Source organism: Poecile atricapillus, chromosome 5, assembly GCF_030490865.1.
Source record: "Poecile atricapillus isolate bPoeAtr1 chromosome 5, bPoeAtr1.hap1, whole genome shotgun sequence".
In the NCBI taxonomy this organism is placed as follows: Eukaryota; Metazoa; Chordata; class Aves; order Passeriformes; family Paridae; genus Poecile; species Poecile atricapillus.
The window spans coordinates 10,183,082-10,206,859 of NC_081253.1; the positions used below are offsets into that span (position 1 = coordinate 10,183,082).

The window sequence follows — 23,778 nt, forward strand, 5'->3', positions numbered from 1 at the left end:
TTGCCACATATATTTTTCAGCTTTTTTATATATATATATTTTTTATCTTTCTAGTTTATATTCCTTCCTTCAGCTGTTATATTATGGTGTTCTTATAATTCTTAATTTTCCAAAGAGAAGAACTGAAGCAGTCCCCAAATTCCTGCCAGAAAACCCTTCTCAGTTACTGTTTTCTTTGGGGTTTTTCTTGACAAGATGATAAATATCTTCCCAATGTATTTTTAATTCAAGTTTGTCATAGTTTCAGCGTGAATGTGAACATGGTAATAACAACACAATTTACACATTGGGAGAGCAGAGATGTTGAATATTTATATACACTTCTGCTACAGTAGTTTTTATAGCACAGTAACGCAACCACATTTTCAGCCTGAGTTAATGTAATTGCTTCCAATTCTGTGTGTTCACGAGGTCTATTTATTCAGCTAATAAAAGCGAGGAAATGCGGAATACTGATATGCCAGTGATAACCATTGTGTGGCTCTGAGTGTGGAGCCTGAGGCACAACCCTCGATGATCCGCGCACACGGGTGTTCTCTGGGAACGCACCGGAAGGTTTAACAAGCTGGGAGCCAGGGTGCAGATCCAAGAACCGATGGATTCAGCGTGCACACCGCGATCCAGCAGCTCCTTTCCCATGCCAGCCTGCTTCACCCCGGTGTCCCTGCGGCTGCACAGGCAGGCCCAGAAGGGCCAGGCAGGACCAGAGGACAGAGACTCGAGCTGCGCCAGGGGAGATTCAGGCTGAACACGAGGAGCATTTCTTCGCTGAAAGGGTGATTAGACATTGGAATGGGCTGCCCAGAGATGTGGTAAAGTAGCGAACCCTGGGAAGTGTTTAAGAAAAACTGGGAGTGGCACTTAGTGCCAGGGTCTGGCAGACATGGTGGAGTTCGGTCACAGGCAGGATTCGAGGAGCAGGGAGGTTTCTCCCAACCCGACTGACTCTGTGACTCTGTGACCAGCAGGTTTTCCACTTATTTTACGGGTGTACGGAGCCCATGTCGCCGGAGAACAGCAGCCAGCCGAGCACTCCTGGCTCCGGAGGGGCCGTTCCCTCATGGAGCGGCGGGGCGAGGCCGGGCACCCACCTCCCCTCACGGCCCGCCCTAGCCCCGCCCTTTCCCCCTCTCGTCTCCCATTGGCTACTCCGCTCCCGCTCTCCGCCAATCCCCGGCCCCGGTGCTTCCCTCCCCTCCTTCCCCTTCCCGCGCCCGCAGCCGCCGGCGCGCCGCGAGGCGGGGTCGTTATCCCCGCCCCCTGCGTCAGCCCCGCCCCTCACGGTCGGACCGGGTGGTGATTGGCCGCGGCTGGCGGGGGCGGTGCGGACGTGGGCGGGGCCGGGCCGGAGCCATGGCTGCGCCGGGGGCTGCGCGGCCCCGCAAGGTGCGTGCGGGCCGGGGGGAACGGGTGGGGTCGGTTCTTGCGCGGAGCCTCCTCGCCAGGGCCCGAGTGTGCTCGGAGGGGCTGAGGGGGCGTCGGGGAATCCTCCCCGCCGTCCATGTAACGACTCCTGCGCGAGGTGGGGCCTTCCGAGGCCGGCTGGCACCGCAGCCACCTGACGGTGGTCCTGAGGCGCCGTGTGCGGGTCTGGGCCTGTCTCTCCGCCGAGACGCGGAGCTCCTAGAGAGGCTGCAGAGGAAGGCAGCGAGAATCAGTGGGGTCTGGAGCATCTCCCTTACGAGGAAGGGCTGAAGGGGCTGTGGGTGTTGAGCCTCGGGAGGAGATGGCTGAGAGCGGACCTTCCCCATGTGTATGAATAAAGGGGGGTGTCGGAGGATGGAGCCAGGCTCTGCTCGGTGAGGCCGAGCAATAGGACACAATAGGCGGTGGGCAGAAACCGATGCACAGGGAGTTCCACCTGAACACGAGGAAGAACAGATTGTCCGGAGAGGGTGTGGAGTTTCCCTCACTGGAGATATTCAGGAACAGGTCAGGATGCAGATCTCTGCCATGTGCTCTGGGATGGCCCTGCTTGAGCCACTGTGGTCCCTTCCAGCCTCACCCATGATGTGATTCTGTGACTGTGTTTCTGTGCTGTGTGCTCTGGCCATAGATGATTCTTAAAATCCCCACAGTTCAGGTCTGTATTTATCAAGCATGGTTTCTATTTGAATAACATTTGTCCATCAGCTCTTGGAGAGCCCTTAAGTGTCTGTGTCTGTAGAATGCTGTGGAAATTAACAAAGCATCCTGTTGTCAAGATATGTTTTGTGAAATGAAACCCACAAGTCTCGGGCTCTTCTGGCAGCAGTTGCCCCCTTGACTTGCGAGCTGTAACTTCCCTTGAACTGATGCCCCTTGAACCTTGGCAAAAGTTCTTGGAAGTGTTGTAAAAATACTTTGTGAAAATCAAAGTGTATTTCTGTAATCAACAGGCTCTGTCTTCTGGAAGGCTGTCAGGAGCAGTTAAACTAACAAATGGAAGAAATCAGTAAGACCTTTTTTACTAATACTGTTTAAAATTGAGTGTATGTGTGAGCATTTGGGAGCCTTATACTTGTCATGCCTGACAATTGAACTAAAAATCCTTGTATGTATATATAAAACATTTTAAGCTGAAAGGTTCTAAGTACCCTATGATCAGAGAGGCAGAAACTGAATAGAAATTTTACATATAAAAATAGAGATTTCACTCTGCATGTTTTATTTATGAAAGACTGAATTTATGTAATTACTAGCTATATGTAAGACTGTTGAGTGGAGACTGAATTCTTCTTTGACATAAGCTGTTATTATCTGCTTAACATGTTTGTTGCAGCCATGCAAAATTTTCAGAAAGAGAAGGTTATTTTGTTTCATGATAAAATTAATACTGTTTTGCTTGCTATTTTTGAATGAAAGTAAGAGTGTTTTTTTTACTTTGTTTCCCATTAAGGAGGTGGTATAAACAGTAAATTTCAATTTTTTAGGTTTGGCTTAAGGAAAGAATGCCAATCTGATGCCAAATTCTATTCCACTGAATCTGACAATCAGGTAATTAAATGGCTCTTTAACACAGTCATCCCTGTTATCTAAATAGAAGGGAACTTGGAATACCTTGAGTCGCATAAGAAAGCCAGATTAATTTAGCTCCTGATTAGTTTGCATCTTAACCTGAAATTGCTCCTGCAAGGCAAGGAAGAGTGTCTGTACTGCATCTTGCAGATGGGAGCAAATGGGCTTTGTGTGCAGTGTTTGGCTCTGACAGATCTCCTCAAGGCACAGGATACATTTTGCAAACACAGATAAGCTGCTTATGGACAAGGGCTGGCCCTTGCAGAAGGGCAGCTGTCCTTGTTAGGTTTTTGTGCTGAAAAGAAGAAGTAGCACTGAGTCAGTGCTGCAGTACTGGTTTTGTGTACTCCTGAGCCAGTTGTCTCCAAAATACAATTAGGCTGTAGATAATTGTTTAACTGTACATGGGACTAAGAATAAAAAAATACATGTAATTAATGTAAAATCCAGCAAATGGACATGGATGCAACAGTGCAATTTAGTTATTTTGCAGAATCTGTGTGTTTGCAAACTTCCATGTAATTGCAAAGTAGTACATGGGCAATGATACATTTTTTTGGTTATGAGTTGTTCTTTGTCAGGTGGCAGATTGGGGTACACAGCTCTAAAACAGCATCTTGGTGTACTGAAAGAAAACAGTGGTACTTGTTTACTAACTGCAGTGCTCTTTGTGCAGGTTGATACTATTCAGAATGGACTTGACCATTGTGCAGCTTTACTGAAGAATATCTTACAAAAGGAAGCTACAGGTTGTACCTATTGAAAGCACAAGTTATGTTTCTAGGTTTTGTAATACTCTCTTGATTTGTTTTGTTGAGCCCTTTTTCTTTCAATTAATACTAGGAAGGGAGACTGTCAGTAAACAACCTGGGAAAACAGCTACCTGTAAATTTACTTCCAAGCCATTTCTAACCAAAGGAAATACTTCCAAGAAGAAAGGGTTAAAAAGAATCATTACTCCTGCCCCTGTCCAAAAAGAAATTGGTAAGTGGACTTTCTTAGGCTTGATTTAATTTTTTTTTTTATTCAAACAACATTGAAAGATTTCTCAACTTAGTGAGATTCAGTGTGGCTTCAAATAATTGTTGCCATTTGTCACAGGTTCATCCAGAGTTGGATCCACAAAAGAATCTATTATTTCTTTTTAGAAACCTTAAATGTTTACTAAATAATTACTGAAATTCACAAGTGTTTGAACTTCAAGTACAAGGAAGAAAGTTGAGTGTTTTTACAAGTACCAACATCATCAGGTTTATCTGGTAGGAAGTATGGAGGAGACTGATAATACCCTTTCCCTATTTCTCTTGGATAGGAAGCATTGCAGTGCTTGGTCTCAATTTAGGATCCACAGCTAGAAACTGGTCTGAAGTTCAGTGTCCAGCCTGGCTTTTCTGAAAGAAGGATTTGTGGAAATAGGGAAGTGGGGCTAGAAACAAGACCTCAAATGATTTAGTGGCCAAATTACTTGAATGGAAAGATAGATGGAGTGCTGTCAGCTGAGTTGTTCCCAGGGGAAATATTTCATTTATTATCATTTCTGCCTCTCTGCACCCTCTTTCTTCTATGCATTTTCTAATCCTGTAGGTGAGTGGGGCCTGTAGTCAGCTGTGTAGCAGAATGCCCTTTGGGAATTGTAAGAAGTGAACATGTAGCTGATTAATCTTCCCAGCACTGTAAAATTACAGAGTTTTAATTATACCTAAGCAGAGATTTTAAGAATTGCATTTTAGAACTGACCTTCTGTAGGATTAAGTCCCTGTGCTCCCTTCAAGGACAGCTGCCTGTCCAACTGGTTAAGGTTGCTCTACCTGGAGGAAAAAAATGATGGATTCATTTGCTGGAGAATCAAAATCTGACTGGAATCCTGGGCCATAGGATCGTTGTTTCTGTTTTCAAGAGAGCCTTCCAGAATCTGCCAGACAATACAATGGGTTTGTGTAGATCAAGAAGACAAGGCAACTTCAGCTGGAGTTCTTTATTCTTTCTTCCTCTACAGTGCCAATATTAAATAGAAAAATTGCCTCATCTACCCCACTTCCTACTGAGAAGGAACTTTCCAGTGCAGCAGAGAATCAGATGGTTCAATCAATTCATGTGCCTTGCAGTGAACACTCTCCTGGGGTGTATCAGAAACTGTATGAGCATGTGCAAACCCAGATGTCTCTGCTAACTGGCCAACCCACACAGAAGAGTAATGAAACTCCTGCTGTAACTCCTTGTCCTACCTCAAACCAGGGTTAGTGGATGTATTAATGTAGAGTTGACTATTTAACTGCATGAGTTTTTCCCACATTGCCCTGATCTATGAGTGTTGTTTTCTTTTAGGATGTCAAAATGTTACAGCTTTGAATTACCAGTTACCTACCTCCACATCAGCACTGTCCCTGCAGCATTCAGCTAATCCTTTATCCACTCATTCTGTAAGTAAAAGTTTGATTCTCACTATCAATAAACACTGAATTAGCACTGCCTATTTATTTATACATTTCCTTGTGTCAGTTTTCCTAATAATTTTCCTTTAAAAAAATTGTGTATTTCAAACGGTAGTGATGCATAGCGAAAACAGTGCTATTCAAAACACATTTTATGTAGACACCAAAAAATGAAATTAGGGGCATTTCAGCTGGCTGCTTGCTTCTTCCTGGGGAATTCTGTAATGGACAGCAAACATGGAAAGTGCAGGAAATTGATTACTGTTAATTGCATTCTCAGTAATGCACACTAGGGTCATTAACCAACTCCTGAGAAAAGAACTCATAAATCATATGGAGGTCTCCCTGCCAATGGTCAAGGCAATTATTTCTTCAGACATTATCTTAGAGGCACATGTTAAAAAGCCTGTGTATTTCAGGGTATAGAATAGAGATGATGGAGAATACCAGCTGCCACCTCAGGAAATGTGGTAAAGGGCTTGAATCCACCTTGAGTGTGTAGACTTACCTTCCATCTGCAGGCAGTACATGTATAGCTGGTGAGGACCTTGACTTTAAAGTTCATCTACTTAAAATACTGAAAGGTAACAGTGTTGTGCATTATATTTCTTTTCTTCCCTGTTCTGCTTGGATTCAAGAAACTACTGATTTTTTTTTCATTACAGAACAGTTGTAAAAGAACTGTGTTTTAATGTTGCCAATAACATTTAAGATAAAGGTAATCTAAATCAGACTTGCATTTTAAGTGCTCCTTATTATACAGGAAAATTATTCCATTATTAATTTGCAGTTGTTCTTATAATTAGCAAAGAATGAACAAGTCTTCATTGAGTCAGATAAGGGTGGTGCTGTTTATTGTTTTTTTTCCTAAAGATTAAAAATCATGTTAATTTTTTGTTGAATTAGAATATTTTTATGCAGGGTGCTCCTGTAGAGAGTGCCAATGAATGTGTGCCGGCGATGGGAGGACCTGTGGTTTGCCCAGTGGTTTCTGCTGCTGCTGCTGCTGCACAAATACAGTCTGGAACTGCTCCTCCTGGTGTGATCCCTTGTACAGCACCTGCAGCATCAACCCCTTCAGTGCCTGGTTTGATCCCAACATCCTCTGCCAGAGAGATGGCCCCAAGCCAAGAGCAGCAGATGAAAGAAGCAGATGTGATGTGGTGCATACAAGCCCTGTTACAATCCAATGAAATCCTGAATGGCAGGACTGAACAGAGGGGCCATCATCACTGTCCGGCAAAACATGATGGCTCATGTGACACAGAGGAGGATACTCCTGAAGAGCACAGTGAGGACATGGTCAGTGAAGAAGATGAATTGAATGTACTTGACGTGTCTCCAGTGAAAGATACAAGCTGTAAGACAAGTTATGTGAGGAAAGTTCTAAAATCTAGAAAGGAAAGTCCAGAAGAAACAGCCCATAAAGTTAGGACTATAAAGTATCTTATGGGTGAGCTCAGAGCGCTGGTAATAGATCAAGGTGAGGACATTTTCATTGTGCAGTAGAGTCATTACACACAAATAACACAAGAGCTCGATGAAAGGAGTGAGCACTTCAGTTTCTGGAAGTTGTATGTGTCAGATAATGTTTGACATCTTACTGTGGTTTTTCACAACTGTAAATCCTTAAGGATTCACTCTGGATAAGTATTAATTTATTTTTGTAATATTTTAATATTATCATGTCAGCAAGATAAAGGTTGTTGCTATTTCGTATAGAGAGCTTTCCCCTGAGAAGGTTCCTGGTGTGGACAGATTGCAATAGCAGTCCCACCAAGGCTGGTTGGAGAGATGGTGAGTTGTATTTTACTGAGGATGTGAAGCATAGTTTTCATACTCAAGCTTAACAACTTTAAATAAATAGAGTTAAAGATGAAGTTTTCTTGGAGGGAAAAAAAACCCTGATACTATTAAATCACTATTAAATCACTTTGCAGATTGCTTAATCACATGTAAAACACTAGTTATATTACAGATATATAGGTTTATGGACTCTCTTTTTTCCCTCGCTTCTTGCAGGTGACTCAGAAATGCTGAGGTTGATGAGTGAAATAGAAGACTCTATATCACTGCTGCCAGCTGTAGTGGGAAGTACAAATATCCAAGCTGAAATAGCTCTGGCTTTGCAGCCTCTGCGGAGTGAGAATGCCCAGCTGCGCAGGTGGGGAGCTTTGTGAGCCTGTGCTTACCACAGCTGCATCTAAAGCATCTTTAACTGCTCTGGCTAAAATTGCCTTTGTTAAGGCTCTTCCCTTCTTGTCTGCAATATTTTTGAATTAGAAAGCATGCTGCTAAGGCCATAGACTCTAAAAAGCAATAATTAACACAGCATGCCTTTGGTATATTAGTAGCATGAGTTACATCAATGCATCACTCTAAAACTGCACTATCAAGATAGTTAGCCTGCTCATATTCTTTTTGTAGTTTATTCTCAAATGCAAAAGTGTCTCTCATGTCAGGGGGTTCTCACATAACTGGACAGAATTTACATCAGATTTACTTCAGATATTTACCAGATACTTGGAAAGGGTATTTTGTGTTGAAGAAGTACCAGAATGTAAGAAGGTGTTATTATTCTTTATGTTTCTGAAATATTCCCTAGCATTTAATTCTCAAAAGCAACTTCTCACCAAACTAATTTACAGTGCAGTCCTTCTGAGTGTATTCTAATATTACTGAATTTGTGCTTTTTCACAATTCACATTTAGGAGACTAAGAATATTAAACCAGCAACTTAGGGAACAAGAAAGCAGTGAGAAGACATCTGGACAGAGCTGCAGCTATGAATGTAAAGTACCAATAATGTTGCTTGATAGGGGCATATTTTTTAAATCTTTATTGCAAAAGATATTTTTAATTTATATATCTGTAGTTTTAGACATCTGTATGTATTTTGCCCTTTAGTACTAGCTGAACGAAGTGGGTCTAATACTGCAACTGCATTTGCATGGACTGTTGGGCTTCTTTGGACTCCACATAGTAGGATTTGGCTCTTTAGCTGCCAAGCAGGTTATTTTTCCTTATATACCTCTTAAAATGAAGATCGTTGATTAAATAATTAAGAAGAAAGCTTGAGCTTTATCTTGCTGTAAAAAAAAAAACCAACAAACCCAAAACCCTTCTATCTGTAACCAAAATTCATATATTCATATTACCAAGATTATTTAAAAACTTAAAGTTTGGTTTAGAAATTCAAGCTACCACACAAAACACATAAACATTTTATGTTTTACTTTTGGTAGTGGTTTCTTTGCAGTCCTTGAATATGATGCTCCAGAGTCAATTAAAAGAATCGCAGAAAGGCCTTGATTCACTGCAGGCTAAAAATGAGGAACTACTGAAAATAATAGAAAGTCAGAAAGAAGAAAATAAACATCTTGGAAAAGGTATTCAAGATAAAGAAGAAGAATTGCTAGAAAACAAACAGCATTATGACATTCATTCCACCAAGCTCAAGATTGGTGCGTGTTTTCAATTTGGTTATTCTTTGTTTAGTATTTTAAAAGTTAAAAGAAACAATTATGTAAGTTCTTGTTGGCATTTCAGAAGTGGAAGAGGCATTAGGAACTGTGAAGAGCCTTCAGTTTAAGCTGGAAGCTTCGGAGAAAGAAAATAAGATTTTGGGCATAACGTTACGTCAGCGTGATGCAGAAGTTAAGAGATTGAGGGAACTAACCAGGTACTATTGGCTAAGCTTTTTTTTTTTTTAGCTCCTGGCATTGTTTTTCTTTTTTAAAAATCTTTCTTCTTTCTTATTCCTTGAGGTTTTGGGTTTTTTTTTTTTCATCCTGTGGATTATTATACTCTTAGTATCTTGGTGGTAGGAGGTCTCATAAACTAAAGCTTCTTCTTGCAGTTCTTTTGGTTACAATGTTGCTATAATTTTGTTTTAAAACAGAGTTGTCATATTCTGTAACTTGAGTTCTGTGGTAAAGTAAAATACTATCTTCCATAACTTATGTGAAGTCTTAACTCCTAATAGCAGATCTGCCAGTAAGAACTATTGCTGTGAATTTACTTAATCTTGCTCTTTTATGCTGAAAATTGTGGCAGGCTGGGAGATACAAATAGGTTTTTGCAGATGCGTAGCGGTGTGTATATAATTGCTTCAGGTATGTTGTGAAGAAGAAACAAAGCTTTTGTCTGTCATGTTTATAGTTGGGACTGATTGGAACAGCAGAATATTTTGAATAGACATTTCAAATTCTTGAGTAGAATGTTAGACACTGCTGTGACTGCTGTGCTGACCACCAGGTGGTGGTAGAATGATGTCACATTACACGTGTGTGTGTATATGCCAGAGACATAAACATCTAAACGTTCATCTCTTCTGATGGAAAAAGCAGAAAGATAGAAGAATTTTTTCTTTTATTATGTTTTGGGTTTTTTTTTATTTTGATGCAATGGGAAGAATTATTTAGAAAACCTTTCTTAGTGATTTTGGTAACTGCTTCTATCTGCTTTGTAACAGTTTCTTGGCATTGATTTATTTCATCTTGTGCTGCTCAAAGCATGTACACCAGGAATAATCTGGAGAGCTTCATTGGGTTGTGCCATTTTTGTTACTTTTTAGCTACAGTGAACTGAAGAAGAATTCAGAAAACTTGGAATTGGTTCACATTTGTACTGCATTTTATAACACTGTCTAGAAAGTGCACTGCAACTTTGCCACAGCCTGATAAATCTAATGTTTTGTTTCTATAGAAAAGTTTTTAACTAATTTTTTTTTAGTGACTGATTTTGAATCTGTTTGGTTGATTTTACCCTAACAGAACTTTGCAGGGCAGCATGGCCAAGCTTCTGTCTGACCTCACAGGGGACAGTGTCAGACCCAAACCTGAAAAAGCTCTCTCAAAGTCTCTTTTGGAAGACCATGAAAAGCAGATGCAACCTGAGCTGTTTCCTGGGAGTACTTCAGTAATGACTTACCTTAAAACATTAGAAATGGATCATATTTTGATAGATACGGATCTTCAATTCCCAAATAAAATTGGAGAAGTAGAAATGCAAAATCTGTCCTATGAAAAGTTTGCTGCTGAAGGAAGTAAAATTAACAGTACACTCACAGAAGAACGAACTTCAGCTCCCAAAGGACCACCAGCTCCATTGAAGCAAGATGCAGAAACAGGGAGTGATTCTGGAACTTTACTAGATGATCAAACCAAGTTGGATGAGACAATTTATATTCCACTGACTAGCAGTGCCTCTAAAAAACAGCAGTCAGTCTCTGGAAAAAGCAGTGTGCTACCCCAGAGCAGAGGGGCTTGTCAGAGGCTGGATTACCACTGTGAGCTTCCAAGCTCTGTGCAGCAGTATGGATGTGAGGATCCAGCTCTACTGGATAAATTAAATGCTGGATACAGTGTGAAAAACAGTGTGGAAAACACACTTGAAGTTACAGGGGAAAAAGCAAAGCCAGAAGGAGACAAAGTCCAAGTGAGACCAAGAGGCATTCCAAGTGGGGCTGCAAAAGATTTCATGGATAAACCAGACCAGCCTCAGCCTGGTACATACCCTCATGCATCGATGCCATTTCCAAGGATTTCTCAGAAAACAGGCAGTAAAGCAGCTGATTTTAGTTGCATTTCATTTGATGATTTCTCAGGGAGGTCTGACTGGAGTGCATCTTCTTTCTCAACATTTACTTCTCGAGATGAAGAAGACTTTAAAAATAGCTTAGCAGCCTTGGATGCCAACATAGCCAGGTTACAAAGGACTCTGCAAAGTAACATTAGGAAACAATGAGTATGAGAAAGCAAAATGGGCTATAGCTATTTGGATAAATTTTTTCTGAAGTATATTAAGTATGGTACTGATATGTATATTTGTATACAACTTGTATTAACAACTTGTTCCTAGCTGTTTCAATTATGGATAGAATTTGTTCCTCATTAGACTGTGGTGCTGTTCCCGTTGATGTGTACCACTTGAAATAACTGGCTTTTTATAAAAAATAGAAATGGCTTTTTTAATTATGACTTAGTTTTATCCTCTTTACTTGCAAAATTAAATGTACTTGTTTACTTGTGGGTTTTTTTTCCTTCCCCAAAGAACTATTGTAAGGTGCTGTACATGAGCAAGAGGTTCCACAGGTAGAGGCCAAGGAGGAGCTAGTTACAGAGCAGTTCTGCAGGAATACTAAGAGTTACAGTTGTTAAGTCAGGATCATTCTATTCCAAAAACAAAGGTAACCATCAATATGGGATTTTTAGTGTTTGATATGTCCTATGAAATATATGAAGCAATCTTTTTTTACTCACCACTGATAAAACTATTTTCTCTTTGGAGCATTGTACTCAAAGAAAGAAGTTGATGAAGTGGAGAGTCCAGACAAAGGCAAGAAAAAGATCATCAAAGTTCCATTGCTTTCTACAATTCTGTTAGAATGCAGAAAAGCAGAGCATGCTTTTCACAAATGTTTGCTTTTTATCTAAAGTAAAAGGGAATAGTAGTACCGGTGGATAAACACAGAGCAGAAACATGCTGAGGAACAGAAGCAGCAGAGCTGACACAAAGGAGACAAATGAGGCTTTAGCTGAAAGCTGGCCAATCAGTACAGTTAGGAAAGCACCAGAATATTCAGCCTGAGGAGGGCAGGAAAATTCTACAGTTGTTGAGGTGTCAAAGCATCTCTTGGACATTTAAATACAGAGAGTCTGGACAGAATCACCCAAATTTGCTCTCACAGGAATGGGAATGGAGCAGAGAATGATTCCAGTGTGCTGTTCTCACTGACAGGCTTTTCCACATCTCAGTCTCAAGAATAAGTTAAGTTAATACCTGTTTAAGTTACAGGTAGAGGAAGGTACCATTGTTATCATTCTGTGCCTCTTATACTCTCAGCAATGCTTCAGATCTGTTTTTCAGGGGCAATATCTTTAGAAAAGGAACAGCAGTATAAAGACCTGAGTTTAAGACTGCTTTTTCTGCAGAATTGCCTATTATTTTTTTTCCTAGAAAACGTTGTCCTTCCTGGCACTCTTTTGTTGTCTGTTTCTATGTAGGAGAAAAATCCCTCATGGTTATCTGCTTGGGTGGACACATTTTAAAGTTAGGACACTGTCCATGCATTGTGCTGGGGAGCAGCTCTGTGATTATTTTAGTTACTGGTAACTGAGTCATAGAAAGGTATGAAGAGAACACACACTACAGAAGATGCCAACTGGCACTCCTGCTTTGAAAAAGGAAAGTTAGACTAAATAGTGACTTCAGTCATTTAGAATGCTTTTAAGGCTTGGCCTGGATTTCTCAGTATTCTCCATACTTGTGCTCAGATTCAAAATAAGGTTGATGGTATGAAGGTGAACAGGTTTTAATTAAGTATTTACAAGCAGTTTCAGTGTAGAAGCTAAGAAAGTTTTAAACAATTATGATGTAGGTTAAAGATTAGCTACAATAAATTCTAATCTTTAGAACCCACAAGAAACCTGAAAAAAGATGGGAAGAATATTCACTAGTAGACAATTAATTCGATTTTCTCCTTGCAGCCAAGACTTTCTCCATTTGAAGGAGGGTATTCTTCCTGGCCAAAGCTAATTGCAGTGTGGTAAGACAGTTGAGGTGTCAGGTTGCCCAAGCATGTTGCTCTTGTTTTGAGAGAATTTACATTCACTTCTACCTCAGTGGATAAAGATGTTTCACCATCTTACTTGTTTCCTGTTTGCCTTCACAAAGTCAGATCTATGAAAGCAGCAGATGACTACTGGAAAACACTCTAGGGCATAATGACAGGAGCAGGTTTGAAATGTGTGTCTGCTTCCAAGGAGGAGAAACATAGAAGAAGAGACACAAGGAGGAGCCTTGTTTTAAATGGTCCTTTGTTTTGTACTCCCGTATGTCAATCAGAGCTGTGGCAACTTAATGAAATATAAAATTTCTCATATATGGGCATTATAAATGTGCATTGTTACATGTTCAGCTGCTGTGAAACACCTCTTCTGTTGTAGGGATTAACTGAACAGCTCAAAATGCAACATCAGTGATCATGATTAGATACTACCAAAAAAATCTTCACTATGATGCTGGTGAGGAGCATCTGGAGGAGGTTTCCCCTAGAAGTTGTGGATGCCCCATCCCTGGAAGTGTTTGAGGCCAGGCTGAACAGGCTGTTCTAGGCTTTGAACAACCTGCTCTAGGGGCACATGTCCCTGCCTAGGGTAGGATGTTTTCCATCCCTTCCAGGCTAAGCCATTCCATGATGTTACATAACCTCATCTAGGTTTTTCTTGTGAACACAGAAGTTACAAGAGTTTCATTTTAACAAATCATATTCTGTGAAGCTTCCAGTGATGTGGAAAGAAAAGGATCTCTTAAAACATGTCATCAAGCTCTTTCCCCTTTATGAACCCTTTCTCTTGTGGAACATAGAAAAAATTGGGCGATACTCGAGTACCTGAGTTTAACACACATGTAATTCCATGTTCTGATTTCTTGAGCAAGGAGTGCCTATAATCCAGTGTCCCATTCCAAGAACTCGGGAATGGTGGTGGCTCCCTGCTAACACAAAAGATTGCTGTCTCACTACTGTGTCCAATTCCATCAAAAACTTCTTAAGGAACAAAAGCTGCCTTATTTGCTGAAGTAAAGCCAGTATTGCATCTGTGTGTGCTGATAAGTTACCTGGGACACCAGTAGAGGTCAAGTGGCAACATCATCCACTTACCTGTGGAAGGGAGGTTTTAGATTTCAGTATTTTACAAAAAAAATCCGAACAAACCAGGAATTGCTGCTGTTACCTCAAGTACCTTTCTTAAGTCTCTGACTTAATGCAGGCATTCTTAACAAGGGTGATTTTTTTCCTTAGAAAGGAAAGAAACATTTCCTTTGTTAGATCAGAAAAACAGGCTAAGGCAAAAGGAAAAAACAAATGTCATAGGTTTAGTCACGTCAGTGGTCCCCAAATAGTGCAGATGAATATTCAGGTTTGGTCAGCCAGGACAGGTCTGCACACCTGCCATAGCACCAGAATTTACCAGAAGAGATCAAGATGTCAAGTCAGATTTGGGATATTAAAGTGGGTATGACATCATTCAGTCCAAAGACAGATTTAGCTCTAAACTATCCTAGGTAGATCAGACTACTCACATTAATTACCAGTTTCCAGGTAAGCTCGGGAAGTTCTCAAGTGGTTCTTCAAGATTAATGCAAATTGTGTTAGAGATAGTATCTGTCTTCCCGAAAATTCATGGAATTTCTTCTGTAATTTCCTTGCACAACAAGGTTCTGCAGTTGGTTCTCCTTCAGCCAGCTGCAGGGATATTCTGGAGTGTTCAGTTACACGAGTCAGGGCTTTTGCCTGCAGAGCCTTAGGTACAGAGCAATCAAGTAGGAGATGAGGTCTTACTGCTGATCTCACTTTAACCTCTGCTTTAAGGTGAAATCAAGAGTCACTGTCACTTTCATGACTGTTCTTGCAATTTGAGCTGTAACCAGACAGGACCCTGGAGAGAACTTTCCCCCAGCCTTTGATTCGTATTGCAGTTGATCAAGTCTCTCTTCAGCATAAGCATAGGCTGAGTTCGTTTTTTTCTGAGAAATCTTTTTGGTAGAGGAGAAAATAGTTTCTTTAGTCTCCAGATTTCTCTTAATCTGTGAAAACTGATTGTTTCTGTGTTCTTTAACAGTCTTGGGAAGTGTATTCACTATAGCTTTTTGCCTTTTACAGCGGTGAGGTAAGGGAAAGGTGCCTCTCTGTAAGCAGTCTCCACACTGCTTTCCCTCCCATTGCTTGGTGGAAATGCCACAGTTACATAGAGATCTTTTTCAGGGATGAAATTGTATGTGAGCAAGATGTGTCAACCATGAAATTCAGATTTACACAGATCCTGTGGTTGTACCTAAATGCATCATCAGTGGTTGCACTATTTGAAGACCAAACATCAAGCTGAACTGAAAGCCCAATGCTTTCACAGACATCTTCTGTTGATGAGGGCACAGAATGGAGAGAATCATCCATAAGTTCTCCACTTGTACTTGTGGCCCCACACAAGACTGGAGTGCACAGGCATGGAATAACCCCAGTCATGAAGTGACACCAGTAATATTTCAAGTTCAGAGGCAGGGGCACATGCTGAAAATCTCCCTTTTGTATTCATGGGAATACCCATTACTGAAGTCTTTACACTGTGTTCCAAAAGTGTAAAATCAGTGCTTCACTGACTGCAAAAGGAGCAGCTTAAACGGCTCAAAGTGTAGTGGCCATCTGTGTTACAACTAACATTATGTGGTCTATGGGCTCTTTAGGCATTTGAATGTCTGAAGACCACTTAGAAGTATTACTCCTTTTAAGACTTCTGATTTTGTCCAAGCCCATGATGAATTCTGGCTTTTTCTCTGCTGCAATCATAAAGCCAAAACATATATTTTCTTACTGCCTCCGCCCAGATTCTATTCTGTATTTAGAAGCTAGCAGTGATGGTTTTGGACTTGCAATTATGATATTAAGCTAAGTGTAAAATATTTTTCTTGGCATAACCTAGAATATAAATAACTTTAACATCAGTTTCTGGTTCTCTTCCAGTTAGTCTTAGTGGTAAGATCATCCCAACATCACCTTTGCTCCAGCACCCCCTTTCCGTGAAACACAAGCAAACCTGGGCCAAGTACTCTGCTCTACTCCCCAAGGCTTCAGACAGACAACACTGGGAAGATGTTTCCTTATATTCCCTGATCCTTCATCCCCCTTCCCTCCCAATCTGCAGAGGTGCAGCAGTTCACCATGACACTGAGCTCTCTCCAGCACAAGTGTTGCCTCCAACCAAAGTTTCATTTCCAAAGAGTTTTCAGCATGGTATTTTTATGTACCGCACAGGCCCCTGGGCAAGAACATGACATTCAAGGACTACTGATTTTCACCTTCCCTCTGTAACACCAAGCACATGGGAATGTTGACACCTTGTCCATCTTTTAAACCATAACCCTCTGTGTGGGAGAGCAGTGGAGCCACCCTGTAAGCACTGAAACAGGAGTTTAAGTGACTAATAGCAGTCATTGGCTGAGAAACAAGAGGCTTAGATCAGACATTTAAGTGAGTTTTTTTCAAAAGTACTTTCTATTTTTATTTTAAAAACACTATCCATCATCAATCCAGTTTGCTCAGGGTATCATATACTGAGCAGATATAGGCATCTGGCTGTTCAAGCTTCCTACTTCTTCCCAGGAGCATTCCTGAATAGGGTCCTGCAATCACTGCTGTGCTGTTAGGAAGCCCCTGAGAGTCACAACCAACCTTCCCTCTGCAAATGGTAATCACACCTGCAATCACAATGTCACAACCCTGCCCATTCATACCCTGTGTTGGGTGAACACACATCAAATACTCCTTCCCATGCTATCACTGTCTTTACTCCACTTTTGCCATCATAATCCAGCCCTAATCCTTACAAAAGGGTTAAGAGCATCCCCTGGGAAATCACTGCTCTGAGAACCAAGCTCAGAGTGCAGTCACTGCAGCAGAGCTCTCCCAGCAGTTGGCTCTGGAAAGAGCAGGAATCATCACCACAAACCCACGGAGAAGACTCAGACACCACCCATTCCTGCAGACCGGCTCAGTCTGTGTATGGCAGAGCTGCTATTGTTGGTGCTGCTTAGGAAATATTCCAGGGACTCTGTAATTGTTTATGCTCAGATTCTTTTATCAATGCTTAATTAGCTGCAGTTACAACACATGTTCACCATTAATATTTTAAATTACTGAGATGTTTGCTGAATCTATTCTGATGGCCTTCTTGGAAACTTCCACCAGAGGTTCCAAAAGTGACAGGATGTAGTCCTGTGCCTGCAGTACTCAGTGCCTTCTTGCTGAAGGGTCTTCAGGCATGATCTTGAGTGGTATCTACATTTCATGCCCATGACAGTATAAAAGGGGCCATTTTTAAAAGTTATCTGAAGCTGGTTTTCTTCCTTTGTAAACAGCTCTGGGCATTTCTAAACCACTGTTTTCCTCGGCTACAACAAAAGCTGGTGTCATCCAGCCGTGCTACAAAAAGTGGTTGCTTTGGATTTGGCCACATCTTCCAAATACACTGCTTCATCAGTCATTTCATCCCACAGAAGCCACAATTAGAAACATTTTGCTCCTAAATTCCAGAAACAACTTCTAAAAGCCTAGAAATTTCCCTCCAGTTGGCTCCTTCAGCTGGATCCCCTCTGCTGAAGTAACTGAGCAGCAGCTTTTGCACCTTATAAACAGGAACACTCGAAATGCACCCAAGGTCTGGTTTCCCTTTCACCGAGACCTGGGAGGACTGCAAATGAAAGTCATTTTAGACTGCCTGGGTTTTGTTGAAAATCGTTCAGGGCTCCAAAAATTAGCAAAAGAACCCTTCTCCTTTTGAAGTTTACTTTACAGGCTTGAGACAAGATTCATTACTTGAGTCACAAGGCTTGTAATTGATCATTCTCAGCCTGTGCTCAGACAGCCTGGCGGTGTAGTATGCCAAGTCACCAGGGATTTAATGTTTGTGGGTTTGCAGGGTTTTAAAGAAGTTATTCTGGCAGTTTAAGGGGACATTAACTAGTCTTCTTGTTCCCATCCACCTCTTGTGAGTATTGACAATTGAATCAATGTTTCAATTAATGTGTTCCTTCTGTGCGTTATTACACTGAATAACACTGACAGACTGGGCTTTTCTCCTCTGGAGCAGTTTTGCATTTCTTGGTCTAATCTTTGTGGCTTTATGCTTATATATTAAATCCTCTCCCTTCCTGCCACACTTCTTGAAATACCACATTGTATATGAGTCTGCTCCCATCTTCCTTCCCATGCAACCCTTACCAGGATAGGACTCTTCCTTGGTTATCCACTGGAGGAAACAAATTCTTACCATAATGGAATCTGAATGTCTGTGGGTAGTTCATTATAAATCATAGATCTAATTTCCAGGGACCCTCCAAGCCAAGTTCCCCAAAAATGCTTGTAAAAGTCTGGGTACTAGTAATCAATCTAAGTATCTCAGCTCTGAGCCTGTGAAGGAACTCTGCATCACAGTTTTAAGATCAAGACCTGTATTTGTTACATTATTCAGTCCTATCACTATTTAACAGAGAAACTAATAGCTGACAGGACATGTTAGCTAAGCTTGCTAATTCTGATCTTCCTACTCCATCCATAATTGATAATAAATTTCTATATTCTCATGTAAATTGTAATAGTCTTTAGTTCCAATGTGTTCCCATTTTCCCATTTTCTAATTAGGCTGAACAAGGAATTGCTGTTAAACTTCTTGCTAAACATTTTTCAGCAGGATTTTTCATAAGAGCTTTTCCTATGTGTGATTATATTGTTTGCATGGCAATGGAATTCTGTCAGCAACCTCCTACCTGAGCCTTGAATGTACCAAACACATTTGGAAGAAATCATGCTTTTGTCCTATTTATTTTCCTTGCAAATAATTTCTATGTTTCAGTGAAAGCTTAAAAGAACCCCTAGACATCTGTAGAAGATGGAAGCAGTGACTGTAATAGTCCTGATCTCTCAGGAAATATTTCCACAGAAATTCAGCTGGAGCTACCCTGGCCTTCCTGCTTCACCACTGAGCTCTAATTCTGGACCTGCTGCTGGCATCATTAAACTGGATGTGCAGCTCTCCTGAAGAACTCAGAGCACAGCGAAGTCTGTAAGTTTTGTGAGGCATACATACAGCAAAAACTTGCTTTGTTATATGACCTTTGGAGCTTTGTAGCTCTCCTGGTTAATTCTGATCATCTGGAGTAATTTAAGCACAAATGAGTGCTTTAAAGGTGGAGGGCAAAATACTGCTGCCCATCTTATCAGACAGACACATCTAGGAATAGCATTGCTTCCCTCATTTCTCAAGGAAGGGGCTTGGGCCCAACTTATTACAGTGACAATGAATGGCAGTGAAAATCAGACTGGGACTAAAACAGATGTGAGAGATAGAGAGAGAGAGGGAGAGAGACAGAATCAAAGGAAACAGGGAGAAAATCTCTTTTGTAAATAAAAGAGGAAGAAACCTTCTGCACAATCGACAGTGGCAGACACCAGGCTGGTGACATTGTCCATCTTTCCACTTCCAGGATGGTTGAGTTACTGGAACACCTGAAGGCCACCTTCACAGTTAGGTGTCCTCACAATTTATCTATCACTTTCGGGCTTCTCCCCTCCACTTTTAATTCCAAAAATCAGTTGCTAGACTGCCTTTGTTTTCAGTTTAAGCATGCCTGGACCTACAAAGGATTCCTGTTAGCTCTGGCAGGCACAAGGTATGTTGTTTCTTTGGAAACATCAACTCTAATTAAAACAGTAGTGCAGATATAATGCCCTTGGGTGTCTCCAACCCAAGGCATATTTGGGATCATGGGAGCTGCGATAATTTCTCATCAAAGTGTAAAGGTCATTTTGAGGACTAGTGGCATCACCTCCAGTTTTCTCAGTTGTAAATAAATTTCCTCGAGGTTTCAGTTGATATTCCATAATTCAATACTGGCAGTCAAGCACTTGACATCCTTTGATACCATACACATTGATACAGTTTCACAAGCCTACTGTCCTTTTCTCCTTACCCTCTCTCTGGACTGCACACATGCATAGACACATTAAAAGCAGATGATGTTACATGCATTAAAATGCTAACATTTGCTATTCAGCTTTATTGAAGCCAAATTAATTCTGGACAAAGCTGATACCTCAGACAAAGATTATGTGTACAGAGGAAAGGGGCCTTCCAGTAGCCATTGTCCAGCCAAAATCCCCAGGCAGAGGTGTGTTAACAACAGTCAATCTGTCCATACTTAGGTTGTTTTCAAACTATAATGAAAGCATATATTTTTCTTTTTGCTAAGGATCTGGTTTTAGATCTCTTTGATTAATTGTTTTCAACCTATCATTACATTTGCCTTAATGAGATTCCCTTACAGCCATATTTCCATGAATAACTAGTTCATTCATGGGCTCAGTTCTTTAGAAATATAGCAAATTATTTGAAATGTTCTTGGAGAAAAAAGTCTCGTGCACTAAAAAAACTGTTAGAGCTTTAATTACAAGTTTTATTGCAAATCATTTAGCACTTGAATGCCTCTACTGATGAACAGGAGTCTGATCTGAGTCTCAGACTCTAGCGCATTCTCTTAATTAATTATGGCCATTTTTCTGTGCAGTCAACATAATTATTTCTATTGTTATGAGGCTAAAAGACTGAAAACTAGATTCTTGTTTTAGAAGATGAAGGATACGTATAGAGAAAAAATCCTGACAGTCTAGTACAAATAGGCAAAGAATATGTGTAATTAATTATTATTAGACCCTCTATTTAAAAGCAAGGACGTTGAGATACAGAAAGCTGCCCAAATCAAATTACATTGTAAGACTGTGGTAAAGAAATTAAAATGTTTCTTGAGTGCCATAGCTGTGGTGAAAACATTTCCCTCTGATGTGACTAGGCTGCCTCTAATTTCCCATCTCCAGCTCACATGAGAGACACGTTTCTGTTCCTAATGAACCCGCACTCTGGGATAAAAGCAATATGTGAAACATGCAAACACGTCAAACAGCTCCAGTTAAAAATTCAACTCTGGCAGGAAAACATACAGGCTGAGGGCTTTTCTGCAGTTTATTTTGGGAGTGGATTTTGGAGTCATTTTTTGGTTGTTTTTAACCCCAGCCTCTTGGATGTTTAGGAAGTAATGAATGCAGTATTCTAACTGAAGTGAGCATGGTTTCCAACTTACATGTGTGCAGAGAAAGACAGCTGGTAGGAAGACTCTCCTTTAAGGGGCAAAATTGCAACTGACTTTTTTTAATGTATATGAAAGCATTGGGAATTGGAATGTCTGGAGACCAACACTTTCTATTCACATCTGGAAACATCTGTTCCTATTCTATGCTTCTCACCCCTGTCTGGAAAGTGTAGCTGGTCAGAAAGGTTGTTCTTTTTGCTGAAACCCTCCTCATTTCTGAGGTGCCCCATGAAGGTACTAAATCAGCACCACTGGGGAGATAAGTCTGAGCAGTAAGAATAAGGTAAGTCTGATTTAAGAATAACCAAGATGTACCAGAAATACATCTAGACTTTAAAAAACCTACACCCCACTCATAAAATTATCAACGTGTTTTTTGAGAGACACTTTCCGTGTAGAAGTTGGTAAGAAGTGTGGGAGGAACACTGACTCATCTCTTGCAGAGAGCAAACTGATAAATAGCCAGATATTACCATAATTCATCTGGATCTCACTTTTCATGGCTTGTTTTTCTTCTTCTTTAAGGTAGACATTCTGCAATACTCCAATAGAGACATCGATTCTGATGAAATGACACCAAAGATCTGGGGATGTAAGCAAGCTGTTCTTAGTATATGTTTGAAAATTCGGGAAAAGCTTGAAAGGTTTGTTGGAAAAATCTGATGGTTATGATATTTCTGCTCCACTCTGCTCCTCTCCTTTATTCTGCAGTTCACCAAAAACATATTTAGCATTTTGAGCTGTCACAGCCATCAATCTTTAAATATTTCAAGCTCATTCAAAAGAACTGGTTTTGAAAATAATAATCAGAGTTGACATCTGCAGTGCAATGGCATCTTAGTCTGTTTTGGAGATCAGAGAGGCAAACTAGACACCTTTTTCCAGATTAAGGCTTGGAAAGATCCTAGTCCTCTTAACAACTGCTTAACAACTAAATATTGCCTTCATGCTAAAGACAGTGGCACACATATACCTATGTATAGTTATACATGTACACATATAGAGGCAAAAAATTCCTACAGCCACAGCATAATTTTTGAAAGACTCCAATATTTTGTTAATCCTTATGATGGAATAAGAGAGCATTAGTCACAGCTTTCTGTATCCAAAGCACTTCCAGAAACAAAATCCACAAGTTGCACACTTTGAGCAGAGTCGAGTCCTGGCAGGGATCTCTGCACTGGATGCCTTAATGAATGCCAGGTACAGAATACGTACCCACAGCTGCTGTCCTTCCCAGCTAACAGCTTGTGCTGGAGCAGCATCAAAGCTGGCTGCAGGCATAACAAATGTATGCACCTGCACTGAGTAATTACTGAGCCTAATGCCAGTATGGATTAGCTTCAGTGCTCTTGTGAAAAAAGTATGGATTAACTCACAGCATTCAGCTTGTTACAGCTGTCTTACTGCACATCCAGTTTTTATGGGCACTTATAAAGCAATATCCATCTACGTCCTCTTTTGATTTCTGATGATGGAGTCCTTCAGCTGTGACATTGGAGTGTACTTCAAAGCTACCCCTTTGTCTGCTTTTCTCCCCCTTTTTCCTTTTTCCATTTCAAATTCAGCATTAATTTGTCGGTTACTGCTCATGTCCTGCGACCACACGTACACCTAATGTCTATTTCCAACTTTTATATATAATTTATTTTTTAATGTCTTTGTATGAATTTCTTCCTCATGATCTGGAACCAGTGGGAAGACGGGATATCCATAAAAATACATTTTAGACATTGCTTCTAAAAATCAAAATGGCTTTGACAACTTTTGCAGTGGGTACCCATCCAGTGAGAGCTCCATTTAGACACTCCTGACTTTTGATCAGTATTTTCCTCTCCTGAAATAATTCTGGGAATATAGATATGAAGCTGCTACTTCTGTAGCCATTCTCTTGATCTGTCCCCAAAAATTCTTCTTATTGTCAACTTGTAATTTCTTTTCTGTGAAAATGTAATAAAAATAAATTTCAGCTCTAATGCCCTGTCTGTCCTGTGTATGCCTGTTTTGTCTAGACTGTGAGCAATGAGAACCAGACACCATCTGAAATGTTAATTTACTTTATTAAGGAAATGAGACTTATATGATCCTGGTATCTGTCTGTGTCCCTTTAATAGCTTTTGAACTCATTGCCTGATTTTGAGCTAATGTGACAGAAGAAGGGGGGGAGGGAATGACAAGATAATTGACCTGCTACAGGTTTCAAGAAAATTAGGAGTTGTACAGAAGGGAGTGAGCTCTGAAAGCCTGCTGCAAGAATGCTCATGTAGGCTGAGATTATTCATACACTAAAGATCTCTTAAAAATTTCCCCTCTGCAGAAGAAAAAAAAAAAAAAAAACAAAACCCAAATACATAGAATCTGAAATTGTAGCTGATCAAGGAATACAAATAAACGACAGCTAAAGCCTGAGTTAGGCTGGTGCCCAGGGAATTAGTCTGCTTATCTGTCAAAAAGCAGAAGCACATCTTATCAAAATATTTTATATTTTGATAAGATATATATTTTATATTTATATAAATATATATATATATAATATATATAAGATATATATTTTATATAGGGACTGCAAAGGCATAAAGCAGCCCATGAAAAAAGTTGTTCTTCTGATCAGAAATTACTAGAATACCCAATGTTTCACTGCAGGACTGAA

General features: G+C 40.5%; 1 protein-coding gene across 4 annotated transcripts; it reads left to right on the forward strand.

Annotated features, from left to right (window-relative positions):
• The first annotated feature begins 1,331 nt into the window (after window positions 1-1,331).
• On the forward strand, window positions 1,332-11,462 carry CCDC14 (coiled-coil domain containing 14). 4 transcript variants are annotated; one of them, XM_058840423.1, is made up of 13 exons: window positions 1,332-1,386; window positions 2,379-2,434; window positions 2,913-2,976; window positions 3,674-3,746; window positions 3,841-3,981; window positions 4,994-5,233; window positions 5,323-5,417; window positions 6,336-6,912; window positions 7,452-7,593; window positions 8,141-8,220; window positions 8,675-8,893; window positions 8,979-9,111; window positions 10,205-11,462. In XM_058840423.1, the coding sequence occupies exons 1-13, from the start codon at window positions 1,354-1,356 to the stop codon at window positions 11,175-11,177; spliced, it is 2,826 nt and encodes a 941-aa protein (XP_058696406.1). In that variant the 5' UTR covers window positions 1,332-1,353; the 3' UTR covers window positions 11,178-11,462. The 4 variants fall into 4 exon arrangements, with proteins under 4 accessions (XP_058696406.1, XP_058696409.1, XP_058696407.1 ...); XM_058840424.1 differs by having other exon boundaries at window positions 1,347-1,386; window positions 6,351-6,912; XM_058840426.1 differs by lacking the exon at window positions 2,379-2,434.
• Window positions 11,463-23,778: the final 12,316 nt, after the last annotated feature.

Excerpts from the sequence above, each read along its gene's own strand:
- CCDC14 (XM_058840423.1), top strand. The coding sequence starts at position 1,354 with ATGGCTGCGCCGGGGGCTGCGCGGCCCCGCAAG. Across the intron at positions 5,234-5,322 it reads TTGTCCTACCTCAAACCAGG|GATGTCAAAATGTTACAGCT; the intron begins GTTAGTGGATGT and ends GTTTTCTTTTAG. Across the intron at positions 7,594-8,140 it reads GAGAATGCCCAGCTGCGCAG|GAGACTAAGAATATTAAACC; the intron begins GTGGGGAGCTTT and ends ATTCACATTTAG.